General features: G+C 37.5%; 1 protein-coding gene across 4 annotated transcripts in view; it reads right to left on the bottom strand.

Moving 5' to 3' along the window:
• The window catches only part of LOC124147954 (adhesion G protein-coupled receptor L3-like), an 82,814-nt gene that overhangs the window by 31,972 nt on the left and 35,623 nt on the right, over positions 1-15,219 (bottom strand). For 3 of the 4 annotated variants that reach the window (XM_048399548.1, XM_046518814.2, XM_046518815.2), the window contains exons 2-3: positions 6,807-6,975; positions 1,480-1,702 (exon numbers count right to left, since the gene is read on the bottom strand). In XM_048399548.1, the coding sequence (XP_048255505.1) occupies positions 1,480-1,702; positions 6,807-6,900 (317 nt within the window). In that variant the 5' untranslated portion in view covers positions 6,901-6,975. Of the gene's footprint in view, positions 1-1,479; positions 1,703-6,806; positions 6,976-11,183; positions 11,203-15,219 lie in introns of those variants that run through there. The other variant, XM_048399549.1, reaches the window with a different exon arrangement.

The following is a 15,219-nucleotide window of genomic DNA, read 5'->3' as shown; positions in this document are numbered from 1 at the left end:
ATTTGATTCTTATCATTAAATTGATGTGAAATCTGCCATTCCATAGAGATTTGTTTTCCATTTTTACCTACATTACAAATATTAACATGAATTTAGTGAGAGAATGAATGTCCTGTTAAAGCACATTCTGTCAGCAATTTCAAGATACAGTAAACTATATGAAAACAACACGCTTATAACAAACTGACGGATAAAATAAAACTTTATTTGAGTCCCAGCCATTTGCTGTAGATATGCTTATAACGAACTACGGTTATAACAAACTAAAATTAGTGGTCCCATTGAGTTTGTTATAACCATAGTTTACTGTACGTCATGATGGTCTGAAAACAATCAGTAATGTCCATCCTCCACATTGTTTGGCCAAACAGTATAAGCTTGTCATACATTGTAACCACTCAATTCTCATAAGTTGGCCCTTATGACAAGCCTGGGAACCTATTCTACTCCTGAATGCCCGCAGGGGTTAAAGATAGGTATCAAATTGGAACTATTTCTTTACTCAAGTGTGACATTAATGCGTGTAGACACTATTCACCTGCTAAAGATATGTGTGTCACAGCACTGGGTTCATCATAGGGGGCAGACAGATGTTGTCACCTAAAGTCTGTGTATTGGAATCTCTCGGCATTCAAGACTTGCATCATGGAAGACAATTTGGTGAGTGAGTGAGGGAATGATACATAACGAGGGGTAGGACGAGTCCAAATTTACTACCCGGGTAAATTTACTACCCAGGTACCCACCCCACTATTACCCACCCCACTATTACCCACCCCACTATTACCCAACCCACCCAGGTTCCCGCTGTAGGTATCAAGAAATAGGTCCAAAGGTCCAAATGTCCGATTTGGAATAGTTTGACCGTAGCCCTGGCAAAATGTATTTTGATACTCGTATAAAACGATCTGGTTATGCATACGCTGAAGTTTTATCTTTATTCAAACTTTGAAACGTCAGAAGGAATGCATGTATAGTCAGAAAGAAATGCAAACATTAGTCACTTACAGTGTAACCGTGGAAGTTTTAGATAATGTTTGACATTTTGCCAAACAATATATCACGTGACGAGCCTAGTGGTTAAAGTGTTCGTTCATCATGCCGAAGGCCCCGATTCGTTTCCCAACATGATGGTTCAATGTGACAATCCAGGGATTGACATCATGCGCATCGATCTACACATTTTGGATACGATGCAATGAATCAACCAGGTCAGCGAGTTCTGACCATCCGATACCATTTGTCACTTCTTATGAGGAACGATTTGGCATCAGCTATATAATATCTATCACCAAACTTTAATATGTTAAGTGACTGGACATTTTGGACGTTTAATCAACTTTGAAAAGAAGCTAGAATATTTTTCTCAGGCAACTAAAACTCAAAAACAACTCTGCCTACAGCTGATTCTTGCAAAAGTAACAAGTATGATGAACTTATTATTTCCTATAAATATAAACGATCAATTATTGGTCTCACCTCTCTGACACAACCCTGAAGGACAGAACGGAGATGCACTGAAGGTTCCAGCCCTCTGTAACGCCGTATCTGTTGCACACGGAGATGCTGTAGCGGCCGTAGTTGGCCAGCATGATGCGGATGACCTCATCCTCATTGCACTCCACGTGTAATTTGCTGTTCTCACATGCGTACGTCGTCTTCCACTCCTTCCTCGGTGGGAGACGACCACCAAAGAAAGACCCTGCAAGAAGACATCATTTGTTGAAAGTTGTCAGGTGGAGGTAATCCTACACATGGTTCATGAAAAGGATACTATTGAGTTGGGAAGGGCAGAACACAGCTCAGACATTATGGAGGCAGTATCTAACAGAGTGAGTGGTTGAGTGAGTGGTTGAGTGAGTGGTTGAGTGAGTGGTTGAGTGAGTGGTTTAGCAAGTGGTTCAGTGACTGGCTGAGTGGTTGTGTGAGTGAGTGAGTGAGTGAGTGAGTGAGTGGTGTAGCAAGTGGTTCAGTGACTGGCTGAGTGACTGGCTGAGTGGTTGGGTGAGTGAGTGGTTGAGTGAGTGGTTGAGTGAGTGGTTGAGTGAGTGGTTGAGTGAGTGGTTGAGTGTGTAAGTAAGTGAGTGAGTGAGTGAGTGAGTGGGTGGGTGGGTGGGTGAGTGAGTGAGTGAGTGAGTGAGTGAGTGGTTGTGTGAGTGAGTGAGTGAGTGAGTGAGTGACTGGCTGAGTGGTTGTGTGAGTGAGTGAGTGAGTGAGGGAGGGAGGGAGGGAGGGAAGGAGGGAGGGATAAAACTGTAACCTTAAACAGTATTCCACCTATATGATGCTGGCACATACAAAATCAAGTCAATCCACAGATTGAGCAATGGAATACAATGAATACAGTCAACCAATGCACCCAATGAATCCACTATTTCAACGTGTATGACAAGCACAGGTTACTGAGGACCTATTCTAACCCACAATCCCAGCGTGGAGTTTACATCAAGTACAAGCACCTACAGAAATCATGTCCCACCTTCACAGTACACAGCAAGCCAAAAGGAGATTAAAATAGAAAGAAAGAAACTATTAATTACTTTGCATCCTACATAGATAAATCTAAAAACTTTTAAAAAAATTGGAAAACTTCCATCTAATAACACAATAGATATTTAAATCCTGAACATGGGTGTTTTATTTTCTTTACATGGTTTAAATCGAAAATATATTTTAATTTTGTTAGCAATTGATTCCAACATCGAACTGACAATGTAATACTGTACTACGATCTGCAGACAGGAACTACAATTACACAATGGGAGATAACTTCAACTGCTGAAGTTTGAAGCAATGGGGGACATAATCCATGGCCATTCTGCAAAGAAGTAACGCTAAGCCGTCTGACAAGTTGACAGTGAAAAATAATTTAGAAAGCAAGATCAGCTTAAATCTGAAAAAACTAAATTATTTTTATAGATCTAGGAGTCACAGAGGACAATCACATGACTCTAATGTCATTCAGAACATGCTCAACCATGTTCTTGATCCTCGTAAACATTCGCATAGACCCATTAATGTTCCTGGCAAGATTTAATGGTTTGAGGAGCAGGTTAGATATCTGACCCGTAACAGGACAGGAGGAGACAGGAGGAGACTTTCGAGGTCACTTTCACCATTAAGGCCGCAATATGATAGCAAGGAATAGCTTCAAGTCTCCCAATTTGGATCATGTCCGGAAAAAAACCTTCATCTCTTCAGTGAGGAGCTAACACATTAACATCTTGGCTACCCAAAAATGTACTATAGTTCACTGAGGTGTTACTATACTAACAAATTATTTACTTTTATACTTTCCTTGTCAACAGTATCATTCTCATCAGAACAACTAAAAAAAATAGGTGAGGTGAGGTGAAATTGGGTTTTAACGTCGCGTCCAAGATTATTGCACTTATATAGCGACGTGCATGTACGTGTGTGTGTTTGTGTGGCTTATTGTACTAGTCCAGACTGATGCCGATTTATAGTGCTAGCTCACTGAGATACCATGCCGCAGTTTAACATGAATACCCCACTCAGACACAGTATACTGACTCCGAGCCGACCAGTCCTTGTTTTAGCCCCTTAATGCCGAGCGCCAGACAGGGTAACAACAAGTACAATCTTTTAACGTCTTTTTGTATGACGCGGCCCGGGATCGAACCCTGGACCTTCCGCTCTCCGGGCGGACGCTCTACCACAAGACCACGGAGGCGGTCCCTAAAAAAAATAAGGATCACCTGATTCTTTCATATTACTACAGTTAAAGAATTGGGTGATCCTTAATTCTTTTATTAGTAGGAAACATATATACAGTGGTATCACAAGATGAGAATATGTACACTCTAACAATGAAGTTAGCAGCCATGGAAATGAACCATTTTGTTTTCAGCAATCACAGAGCCTTACCTAACAAAAGAAAATAGAAATATACACAGTCATTATCTTTATAAACATGAGAGTTTATATTCTGTATCTGCCTCACAAACAACATACTTAAATATTACACACATTCCCCACCTTCACTTGATAACAACAGTTGCTTAATGACTAAACTAAACACAATCTAATGCACAAATCAAGTCTCTAAAATTTCAGAATTTCATATTTCCAAACAAAATCTAGAATTCGAGAGCTACCGTTGCTACAACTGAAGGTCCTGATAACAGATCAAGAGTGAAAAACTCCCTCTGATAATACCACGTTTTCCTAATTATGCTTCTTTAAGAAAAAATCCCCTGGCCATTTTATGCGACGAATCCTGTAATTTCATCCTAATTTAACATTTTCTTGATTCATCAAAATCCAAATTATTAGTGATATTCCCTCCTGGACATTGCATCAGATGGCAATTCTAAGATTCCGTGCCAGAAAAAAAGTTCTTCCCTCTCTTCTAGCATCAAATTATAAAATCAATAAATATGCTGAGATAATGAGATCACTTGGAGTCTTCAAGTGTGATAACTTGTTCCACTTAAGACCTACTTCTATCAATCTTAAACCAAAGAGCACAGCATGGGGCCTACAGCTAGGTGTAAGTGTTTATAAATAAGACATTTATCAAGCAGTGTTTTGAACACTACCAGTAACCTTTTCCATTTTTTTGTGTACACTATGATCCGGTACACGCTATACACAAAATTGTACTAACGACACTGATTTTAAGTGAACATTTTTTTTTTATCACATGCAACATTGCCATGTCAGTTGTGATGGTTGAAGGGAATTTACAATATCATTCTGAGAGTATTAACATGTTGATAATTATGTTCCTTCTGTGAAGTGTTAAATAATACATTTTTTTGTCAAAACCAGAAACTTGTTGAAATGTTATGTAAATGAATAAGAAAGTTACTCGTAAATCACAAAATACAAAAATACATAAACTATTTGAAAGTTTAGTCCGCAGAAGACATGGATTTGTATCATATTCAACAAAGATCCCAAAAAGTGCAATTATTAGCCCTAATCAAAATACCTCTCCATAATGAACCAAGTGATCTTTAACTCCAAAACATCAATAAGAAGATCATTATAAGTTGTAAAATATAGAAATAATCCAATGTATAACACAAAGTGTCTCATTTGTCAAGGTCAGTCCAAACTAATGACATCAGCGGAACAGGAATTTCAGCTCGCAATCAATAAGAATATTCAAACATCAATGAAAAATAAGATCAATAGGATATCAAACTTTAAAATGAAAGACTTAAACAAATAAAAACCGAGACAATCTTGTTACCAAGGCAAATTCTTTGAACGAAGGATTACAACTACCAAGATTGTTCCAAGACAAAAGTACCACTTTATACAAACAGCACTAATTTGAATTTTTACAAAAATATCTGAAAAACTACATTTATGATGAAATAATTTCACAATATACTTGTCACAAAAAATCATTTACAAACAAAAGTCTTATAATAATCCAAGATGTTATCACCATGATGTGAAATATACGACTCTCACGTTCTGCCACACAGCTACTCATGTATATATCACTCTGTTTTCCCACGTTTCTCGCACACTTAGCTTGGATATACACAGAAACCTATTGTCTCTAAAAACAGCTCCCTCCTGCCTGTTTACAAGGGGAAATTAAGTTGTTAGGATTCCGAGTAGATATCTTACAAATGTCTGATTCAAACCATCTGAGTACAACAATAAATGCTTATTTCATAAACTGATTCCTGCGACCTTGAAAAAATGGCTGAACGTGTCTGGGGTCCAAGATATGTATGTGTCAAGTTTTCTGTTCAATGGATTGATTATTTCAGAGCGAGAACATAAGCAGCAAGGATACATCTGAGGTGGTTTGAGCGGAGCCAGGGTCTAGGGTTGGACACACAGTAAAACATGGAAATTCACAGGAAGCATGTCTGTTTCTCTCAAGATTCATTTCTTGGGTAATTTGGCCCTTCTTTATAATTTTCTTTTTTTGATGGGATGGGTGGGGCAATGTCATGACTTCACCCATGACACAATGGGATATTAACTATTTTACATTCGTTTTCTATTTTTATCTGATGTATAATTGCCTATATAAATAAACTGTGACAGGCTCTCACCCCTAACTATTTGTAACCTCACATTAATAGTTAATAAAACTAATAAAACTAACCTAATAAAAGTAAATGAAGATAATTAACATTACTATTGTGATGTCGAGACCAAACTAGTGGTCGATAGCATGAGTGTCAGTCTGACCTGTCAGGGTAAACTGACACATATGATTAATTGTTTGTTGTTGAACGCCAGACTCGGCAATGTTCCAGCCATGTGATGGCAGTTTGTAAATAATTGAGTCTGGACAAGACAATCTACTGATTGTCATGTTGAGCATCAATCTACGCAACTGGGATATGATGACATGCATCAACCAAGTCGGCCAGTCTGACCACCCATTCCTGTTCGTCTTCTCTTACGACAAGCATGGGTTGTTGAAGACCAATTCTAACCTGGATCTTCAGGGTCTACAATCAACAAGGTCACAGTTGGGATCTCTGACGAACACAAGTCCAAGTACAATACATTCTTGGTAACCACAACGACCACCAAATTCCCAGTTTTATCATCACTTTAAACCACCATTTTAATTGCGAGAAATATTTTTCTTTGGACCAATACTGCCCCCATTCCTAAATGTAATCATTCGGAAGAGTTATCATAATGCTTTCATCTCAGTGGCGCCTCCTGTTCCGCATGAACAAAGACTTCATAAGCACTCCACAATAGTGAGATTACCTATTGTTACACACAATGGAAGAATGTTAACGATGCTCTAGAAAAGGCTTCAATGCATCCCCACGTTTCAATAAGACACCTACCTGGTACAGCAGCTGCCAGCTGACAGATGACCACTGCAGTGATGACCAGTGCCCCCAAGTGTCTCCCCATCCCCCTGACTTCACCACACACCATGTCCAGTATCAACAGTGTCCACTATAGCAGAGTGTCCATGCTATTGCCTGGCCAGGTCAGGCCTGCAATCACCACCTGAAATGTACAAGAGCACACTAATTACACCTGCAATCAACACCTGAAATGTACACACTAGTTACACCTGCATCACATAGTGTAATGTACACACTAGTTACACCTGCATCACATACTGTAATGTACACACTAGTTACACCTGCAATCAACACCTGAAATGTACACACTAGTTACACCTGCAATCAACACCTGAAATGTACACACTAGTTACACCTGCATCACATACTGTAATGTACACACTAGTTACACCTGCAATCAACACCTGAAATGTACACACTAGTTACACCTGCAATCAACACCTGAAATGTACACTCTAGTTACACCTGCAATCAACACCTGAAATGTACACACTAGTTACACCTGCAATCAACACCTGAAATGTACACACTAGTTACACCTGCAATCAACACCTGAAATGTACACTCTAGTTACACCTGCAATCAACACCTGAAATGTACAAGAGCACACAAGTTACACCTGCAATCAACACCTGAAATGTACACTCTAGTTACACCTGCAATCAACACCTGAAATGTACAAGAGCACACAAGTTACACCTGCAATCAACACCTGAAATGTACACACTAGTTACACCTGCAATCAACACCTGAAATGTACACTCTAGTTACACCTGCAATCAACACCTGAAATGCACACGCTAGTTACATACACAACAGATTTATAAATGTCAGCCTCACATTGAAGAAACAGACATGTTATTCAAATTGCAAGTGGACATGTTCATGTAAAACTATATGTTAACATCAACAGTCAAAAAGAATTGCTCTTTTCTCATAAACCAAGCCTTTTATTGTAGAACCTTTGTTGAAACGAGTACCGAGTATTTAATGATGTCAGTCTTTTTGGAAATGTATATTATCCAACAACCATGTTACTCGAGAATGATGGTTTGTGTTGTCAGGCAGTCCGTTGTTTCAACAAACTAAATCATTTTTATCAGTTTTATAAAAACAATACTGCAACTCAATTTTCAACATTCATACCCTTCTGCCATGAATCATTACGTTATTAGACAGTGTGTCATCTCAATGAAACATGACATTCGGTATCCACGCAAAATGATACATGACGACATCAGCTGCTGGTATCCCGGACACAGGATTCAGTATCAGCAATATCTTGCCGATCCTTCGAAGTTGTTTGATCAAATTTGACATTTTAAAAAGAACAGAATAATTTTTTGCTTTCATGATATATTACACATTTAAGTGTATCTAGACCTTTTTATCTTATCCAGAAAACTAGCATCTTAAGGCCAACCCTGTATTTCGCAATGAGTGGTTCACATGTTACTGATTATTATACCACCTGTGTGATGACAGATTGACATAACGGTGTACACAGCTGGTAATTAACACTCAGTGGGTGACAGGAGCATGGAAAAATACAACACACACATGTGAACTTTATAAATTTGTCTTATATTTCACATACCTACACGGATATTTAGTTGGAACAATAAATATAAAACGTCAATGCAGGAGAATAAGCAGTCTTGATTATCCATCGAAAGCCTATTGGCATAAAGGGCAAAATTGCCCTGACAATTATATGAATGGACTAACATGTTTACTTGTTTTTATAACAATATATTTTCAAGTTTATATTGACTCAATAATTTTATTTAAAATTCACCTTGAAAACATATACATCAAATATGATGTGCGGTAAATTACAAAAATCATGTTTTTATCACCATTATTTGTTTTAATGCATCGGTGTCAGAAATGCACTTTTCACCCCACACACCTACTCCACCTTGCCACTGACATCTATGTCCGACCTCTGACCTTTCTCCCTTCCCATCCCAAACTTCCCAACTTCCCACCATCAAAATCCTTACACAAAACCAACATGCTACCTCCCTTTGTCCCTCACATCAAACTACATATCCAAAACATAAAACAAGCAAAAACATGCAAGGAAAGAAATCTACGAGCAGCAATTGACATTACTTGTAAAGAAATGGATGTGATATATCTACCATCTCCACACATAAAAACATACCTTACATACGTGCTACATCATTGTCTGTATCAGGAATGCAAAACCTTTTACAAAATGTCACTATCAGCAGTTTAAGCTTGGAGCACACTTTGATGATTAGGTTCTCAACATTGACCGCTCCTATCCCCCAGATTGTCCGAACCTCATGCTTCAGCTGGACGAATCTGGTCAGTGTAAACAATAGTCAACATGTCCAAGGTGAATTTCAGCTGATCTGGACCTTACTGCAAGCTTTGGGATCAATATCGTCTCTGATAATGGTGCCATGTGGCCAAGTCGGCTGAACATGTTTCTCAGATAGCCAACTCCCAGCCACTTGTACCACACGGATGCTGCTGCTATTGGGGGACTTGGAAAAGGTGATTTCCCCAAATACACAGTACACAGAATATTTATTATACTTTTAAAATCATACATCTATGATTTAGCATTACCATCAAAAGAATTGATTTCTATAAAAAAAATTATAATTCTGTACCTCTCTGATATAGTATAAGACGTTCATGTTGCAAGCTTGCCATTATTCTATTACAGTACAAGGAAGAGTGCACCCTTGTATATGCTGAACTCTGCAGTTCCCTGGCTGCACAGTGTTGTAAGTTAACAGGGAATACAGAAATAAAAACATGTCAGTATTTTAAAAACAAGGCAAAAAGTGAGCAGGGCTCACTAATACCGCCGACCGACTCCAACATATTTTCAAGTTCAAAACATGAAAAAAAGCAATACTTTCTTAGAAAATCCACTTATCAAAATCAAACTTTGCACTGCGCCTTTCCTATTGGTATAGAAACTCTACCCCCAATTGGAGAAGAATCCATGAAGTTTATTGTCAAGTAAAAGGTCGCACAAATCTTGAAGTAATAAACAATTCTAAGTTCAAAACATGAAAAACAAATACATACATCAAAAACAAACTGCACTGCGCCTCTTCTGTCAGTATGGAAACTGTTCCCTAAATTTGAAAAGAATCCAAGCAGTAGTTTTTGAGTTTCTCAAGTCAAAAAATGAAAAATAGCTTTATCTTTTCAGAAAATAATAAAAACAATAAATTTACTTTTTATAATTTCAGCAACTAAGCTTAGGCTTCTGTACCTATATAACAAAATTTACAATTCAAACTGAAATTGATTAGCAATACAGCTAAAAACTTCATTCTTCAAATATTTCAATAAATTCTGAATGTTTAAAGTAAATACATATTTGAAACTCTCCCCCATTAATAAGTACATGTCCTTGGTTTTATTGTTCTTAATTTAATTAATTTAGAATCACTGCAAAATTAATATTTTCAGACATTTTGCATAGAACATAGTAAGAAAAACTGTTTAAATGTACAAACTGAGCAGTAAAGGATAAGACACTGCCATTATGCTGCTTATCTCATGGTGTACATTTCAAAGGACTGTGCCAAGCCAGGAATATGAGATGAAGACAATAGTTATAGTGATGACAGCGATATTAACTTCCATCACTATCACAAACATATTAAACTATATAGGATATTGAAAGGTTCGATGCTTATTAAATTCAGCAATATTACAACTCTATTAGTTTAATTTTGATTTACAGCAGGAGTGAACTTCAATATTTTGACACGAAATTTGGCATGCCAGAATGCCACTCGTGTAAGATAATCACACACACTCCCCCTCATATTCTCATTAACACATTTCCCCCCTACTTAGATGGTGAAATTAACCCCTGACATTTGACGGGCATCATCACATGGGTCTACAACCTGTGCTGTAGTAGTGCTTACAACAGGCATCACGGTACCACTGTGAATGGTTGAAAATTTCATTCACATAATGGCATAAAAAATATGAAAATATACAGAAACAACACAAGGATTTATTGTTTTTTCTCAACTATCAATTTATGATATTAAATGTTAGTCTTTAAAGTGTTTTAGATCGTCTAAATTATATTTCTTTCGCATGTAACAGTAGTGAACTGTCCTTTCATTCATGTGTCATGAATACTTTAACCAACATACACAAAAAAAGTAACTACCAAAAGGGCACCACATTAAAAGAACTATAAAAATATTTATCATGTATTTTAAACGAACGTACCAATGATATGTTTCTACAAAATGTTTTCCTTCAACAGTTTAACTGATATGTAAACCACAACTGCTAATAAATATTACCACAAAGGCGTCACAAAAATATTACCTTCAGAACATGTAAATCCATTCCCTCACGCTGACAAAGAACTTCCCAGAGTACAAGGCCTTACAACCCTCCCTCCCTCTGCAAAAAACCTCTTGTTTTGATTAGCACATTTCCTCTCACCAGATATCATTCCGATTGGCCACCATTTGCCGCATGTCGACCCACCTGTCTCCCATAAAGTCAGGAGGCGGTGTAGGTCAGTCCTCAAAACAATAGCGCCAGGCAGAGACGATAGACAGACAAAAATTGGACCTCCACATCAGTGAAGCTAATTACAAGTTGGCGTACACCAGGGCTGCATATTCCCTCCAGTCATATTTACATGTGTCTCATACAAATTGCTCATAACTGGCATAACTCAGTTGGGAGACTGGGTGCTTTTACTCTTCAGTCAGGACATGTATACTCATGTTGTTTTTTTATGTCACAGCAATCTTTTGTGATACATGTTGTTTTAGAAATTTAAACACCAATTGAAATATTTAAGCTGAGCAATAATGATATCCTTTTTCATTTGTTATTTGATTATCTCTATCTTGCATAAGTCCTTACATAAATGTTTTAGTTTGCATTGCATTCTATGTAAATTATTTTTATTTGTTGTAAATTTCTTTCAATTTTATAAACAAGAGCATCATTTTCTAGAAGGTCATGTTCTGATGAGGAGGTAGACTAACATCTAGTCTCTGAAATGAACATATTTCACAGGAAAAAACAGTTGTTAAATTATAATTATAGGATATAATTAAAAATGAGCCCAGAAACTTTCTTCATTTTCAGACACTGCAGTAATCTAGACTTGCCAAACTTGCATAGACTTACATGGGCTGTATTGGATATATTTGTTTTAGGGTCTGTATGACAGACTAATGGGGAGGATATGGCCTTCGAACATGACAAAACCTTATCGAAGCTATATACTGGATTTCATCTCCAAATCAATTACTGTCCCCATGCATGACTATAACTCATTAGAGGACATTCATAATCAAACTTTTAATTCCCATTACAATATTGGCATGTGTCAGCATTTCCCGCATATCAAGTAACAACATGCAATGGCTGAGCCCTCATTAGTCACATGACAAAAGGGGATTAGGATTGCATAAGATTGGAGAAACCCATTGCCACTCTTATGCACTTGTATTGATGAAATCTGGGTTTACATAATGATGGACTTGATTGATCTTGGATATGACAAGTGCTTGTTAACAGCAGTAATCAGGCGACCGGTGATGTTGTCTTGTCATGTTACAATTACGGGAACATTAATAATAAGGCTGGAGCCAGTGCATCACCCGGCTTCACATACTCATGGTCTATCCGATAAAACAAAAGATTCTTAAAAATGTCTGTGTGGATCTTTAATATTATAAGATTTGTACTACACATGTAATTGTTATTACCAACTCTTATACAGATGGTTGGTTATGTGGATGGAAATGTGCACGCTCTTATTTATTTATTTTAAGTGAGTGAGCGAGTATTGTTTTACGCTGCTTTCAGCAATATTCCAGCAATTTCACTGCGGGGGACACCAGAAATTGGCTTCACACATTGTACCCATGTGGGGAATCAAACCAGGTCTTCGGCATGACAAGCGAACACTTTAACCACTAGGCTACCCCACCGCCCATATTTTAAGTAAGTGAGATGGGCTTAACACCAATTTATTTTGAGATACCACATACTAAAATGTACAATGTGGATTATAATGACATCATTGAATCATCATACATTACATGCACCCCTTCCCAGGTTAAATCTTATCTTGCTAAATGTACAGATTAGAGGGAGTGAGTGAAATACCCACACTTCAACAGAATTGAAAATAAGGCATCGGAAAATTGTGGATTAACTAACAAAGAACAATATTAGAAAGAAAATCGTCACAAGACTTAGTAAGAATCTTTAAGGAAGAGAATTTATGGATGTCAAGTTGACATCCATAAATTCTCTTCCTTATGTGTATCACTTCTAAATGCCTTTCAAAGACAAGAATCTTAAGTAATACACACCCAACTAACAGCATTAAAGACCTGTGAAGATCCGGAATAGAATAGGTCTTCAGCAACCCATGCTTGCCGTAAAAGGCGACTGTGCTTGTCGTAAGAGGCGACTAATGGGATCGGGTGGTCAGACTCGCTGACTTGATTGATGCATGTCATCGATCCCAATTGTGTGGATTGATGCTCATGATATCAATCACTGGATTGTCTGGTCCAGACTCGATTATTTACAGACCATATAGCTGGAATATTGCTGAGTGCGGCGTTATAAACAAACAAACCAACCAACAGCATCAAACTAAAGCACCGGTAAACTATGGAATAACTGGTTGTCAGTGACTATCTCTCTACACATCCAGAACAACACAGCTACACAGCTGAGTATGTTCGCAACACTAACCAACGAGATGTATCAGTGTGTATGGTGGCCTAACACTGCCACTGACATACGTACGTTTTACGTCCTACATATCTCATCACATGCATTCACGTATGCACATTTCATATACTACATATCTCAACACAGGCAATGTTTCATCCCTGTGCTTTCCCAGTTCACAAATCATGGCATGGAAATGTGTTTCATTAGCAGACTGCTCATGGAGTGTACATTCTTTGGAGACCATGCCAAAAAACCTGTTTTCCTTGCCATAGATCAATATTATTTTCTAATCAATAACAAAGCAGTAAAGCAACAGATGAGGAAAGTAGTAAGCTGACGATGGTAAACTGAGGACACGAATGACAGCAATGCTTGTCTTGTTGATGATAAAACTTGGATAAATCGTTGATACAAACAGAAAGGGTACATGACAATTAGTTGTGTGTTTCTTCAGCAGCACAGCTAGGATGGACGGACTTAGTACTAGGGATGTGAGTTTTGTACATCATGACGATGGTGATGGTAAAGTAATGGCAATATTTGCGTCAATGCCTCTTTCAGTACACAAAACATACAATAAATCTCTTGCCAGTTGTATATCTAGGAAAAAATCTGGAATTTGTTAGAAATCGTCAGTCTTATCTACAAGAGAAGATATCAGGGTAACATCCAGAAAAATATATAAGCACATTTGACAAAAAGTATTTGATATGTAAAAAAGATATTTGTTACATATTTTCTGCCTCCAGATGCAAAAACATAAACTGTTTGATACACAAACAAAATGCACCATACATTGCAAATACTGGATTCAAAAGCTTGTTTACGGCTAAACAGAATGAATGATTTTAGTTCCAAATTGCAGAACAGCTGAACTTTACACAGGCATATTCAATCAGATCAACAAAACTAGCATATACATGTAGTTTAACATAATCAAAAAATGACCAAACATATTCTCAGATGATTATCACATCAGAGACTACTGAGCAAATAAAACTAGTTTACTATATCCTTGCTGTTATTCTTTGGCAAATAACAATAAATAATAAATTTGAAAATAACACAAAAAACTTCTTTTGGAGAAAACAAAGTAAATAATCAATTTGAAAATAACAAAAGACTTCTTTAGGAGAAAATAATCTGTGCAGCAAAATTGTTTCAGTACAAATTCCGTCTTTTTGAAATTAGCTTTCAGATCAATACTTCTAACACATACAAGTTCAATCGAAATCTTCAGCTAACATGTTTTGATCTCCATGAGATGAATGATAACAAAAATCTTCAAGTGGTCATGTAGAAAAAAACAAAACACTGTAACATTTTTGTAAAGTACCACAAATATTTCCAAAAAGCAAAAACATGTTATTTACCAGGCAGGCAATAATGTGGAATATATTAGCAAGTGAAATATGCCGATCTTCTAGATTGACACTTATGGCTGGACACCGAAACTTGGCAAAAACCTCCACAGCCCCTAAAGCCTGCCTGTGCATGTTGCGCGGATTGGTTCCGACTTGCAAACTGCATGCGAAACACGTGGCCCCAAAATCAAACACAATGGTGCCGAAATGCCTACCATGTGGAGGACAACTGCATTTGCCACAGTCCCCCGATGCCAAGTTCGAAGGTCAAGAAAACATTG

The sequence above is a fragment of the Haliotis rufescens genome, unplaced genomic scaffold, assembly GCF_023055435.1.
Source record: "Haliotis rufescens isolate VD_foot unplaced genomic scaffold, xgHalRufe1.0.p SCAF_2, whole genome shotgun sequence".
NCBI lineage: Eukaryota > Metazoa > Mollusca > Gastropoda > Lepetellida > Haliotidae > Haliotis > Haliotis rufescens.
Note: the sequence above shows the minus strand (reverse complement) of the source record. Positions and strands in the feature narration are given on the sequence as shown.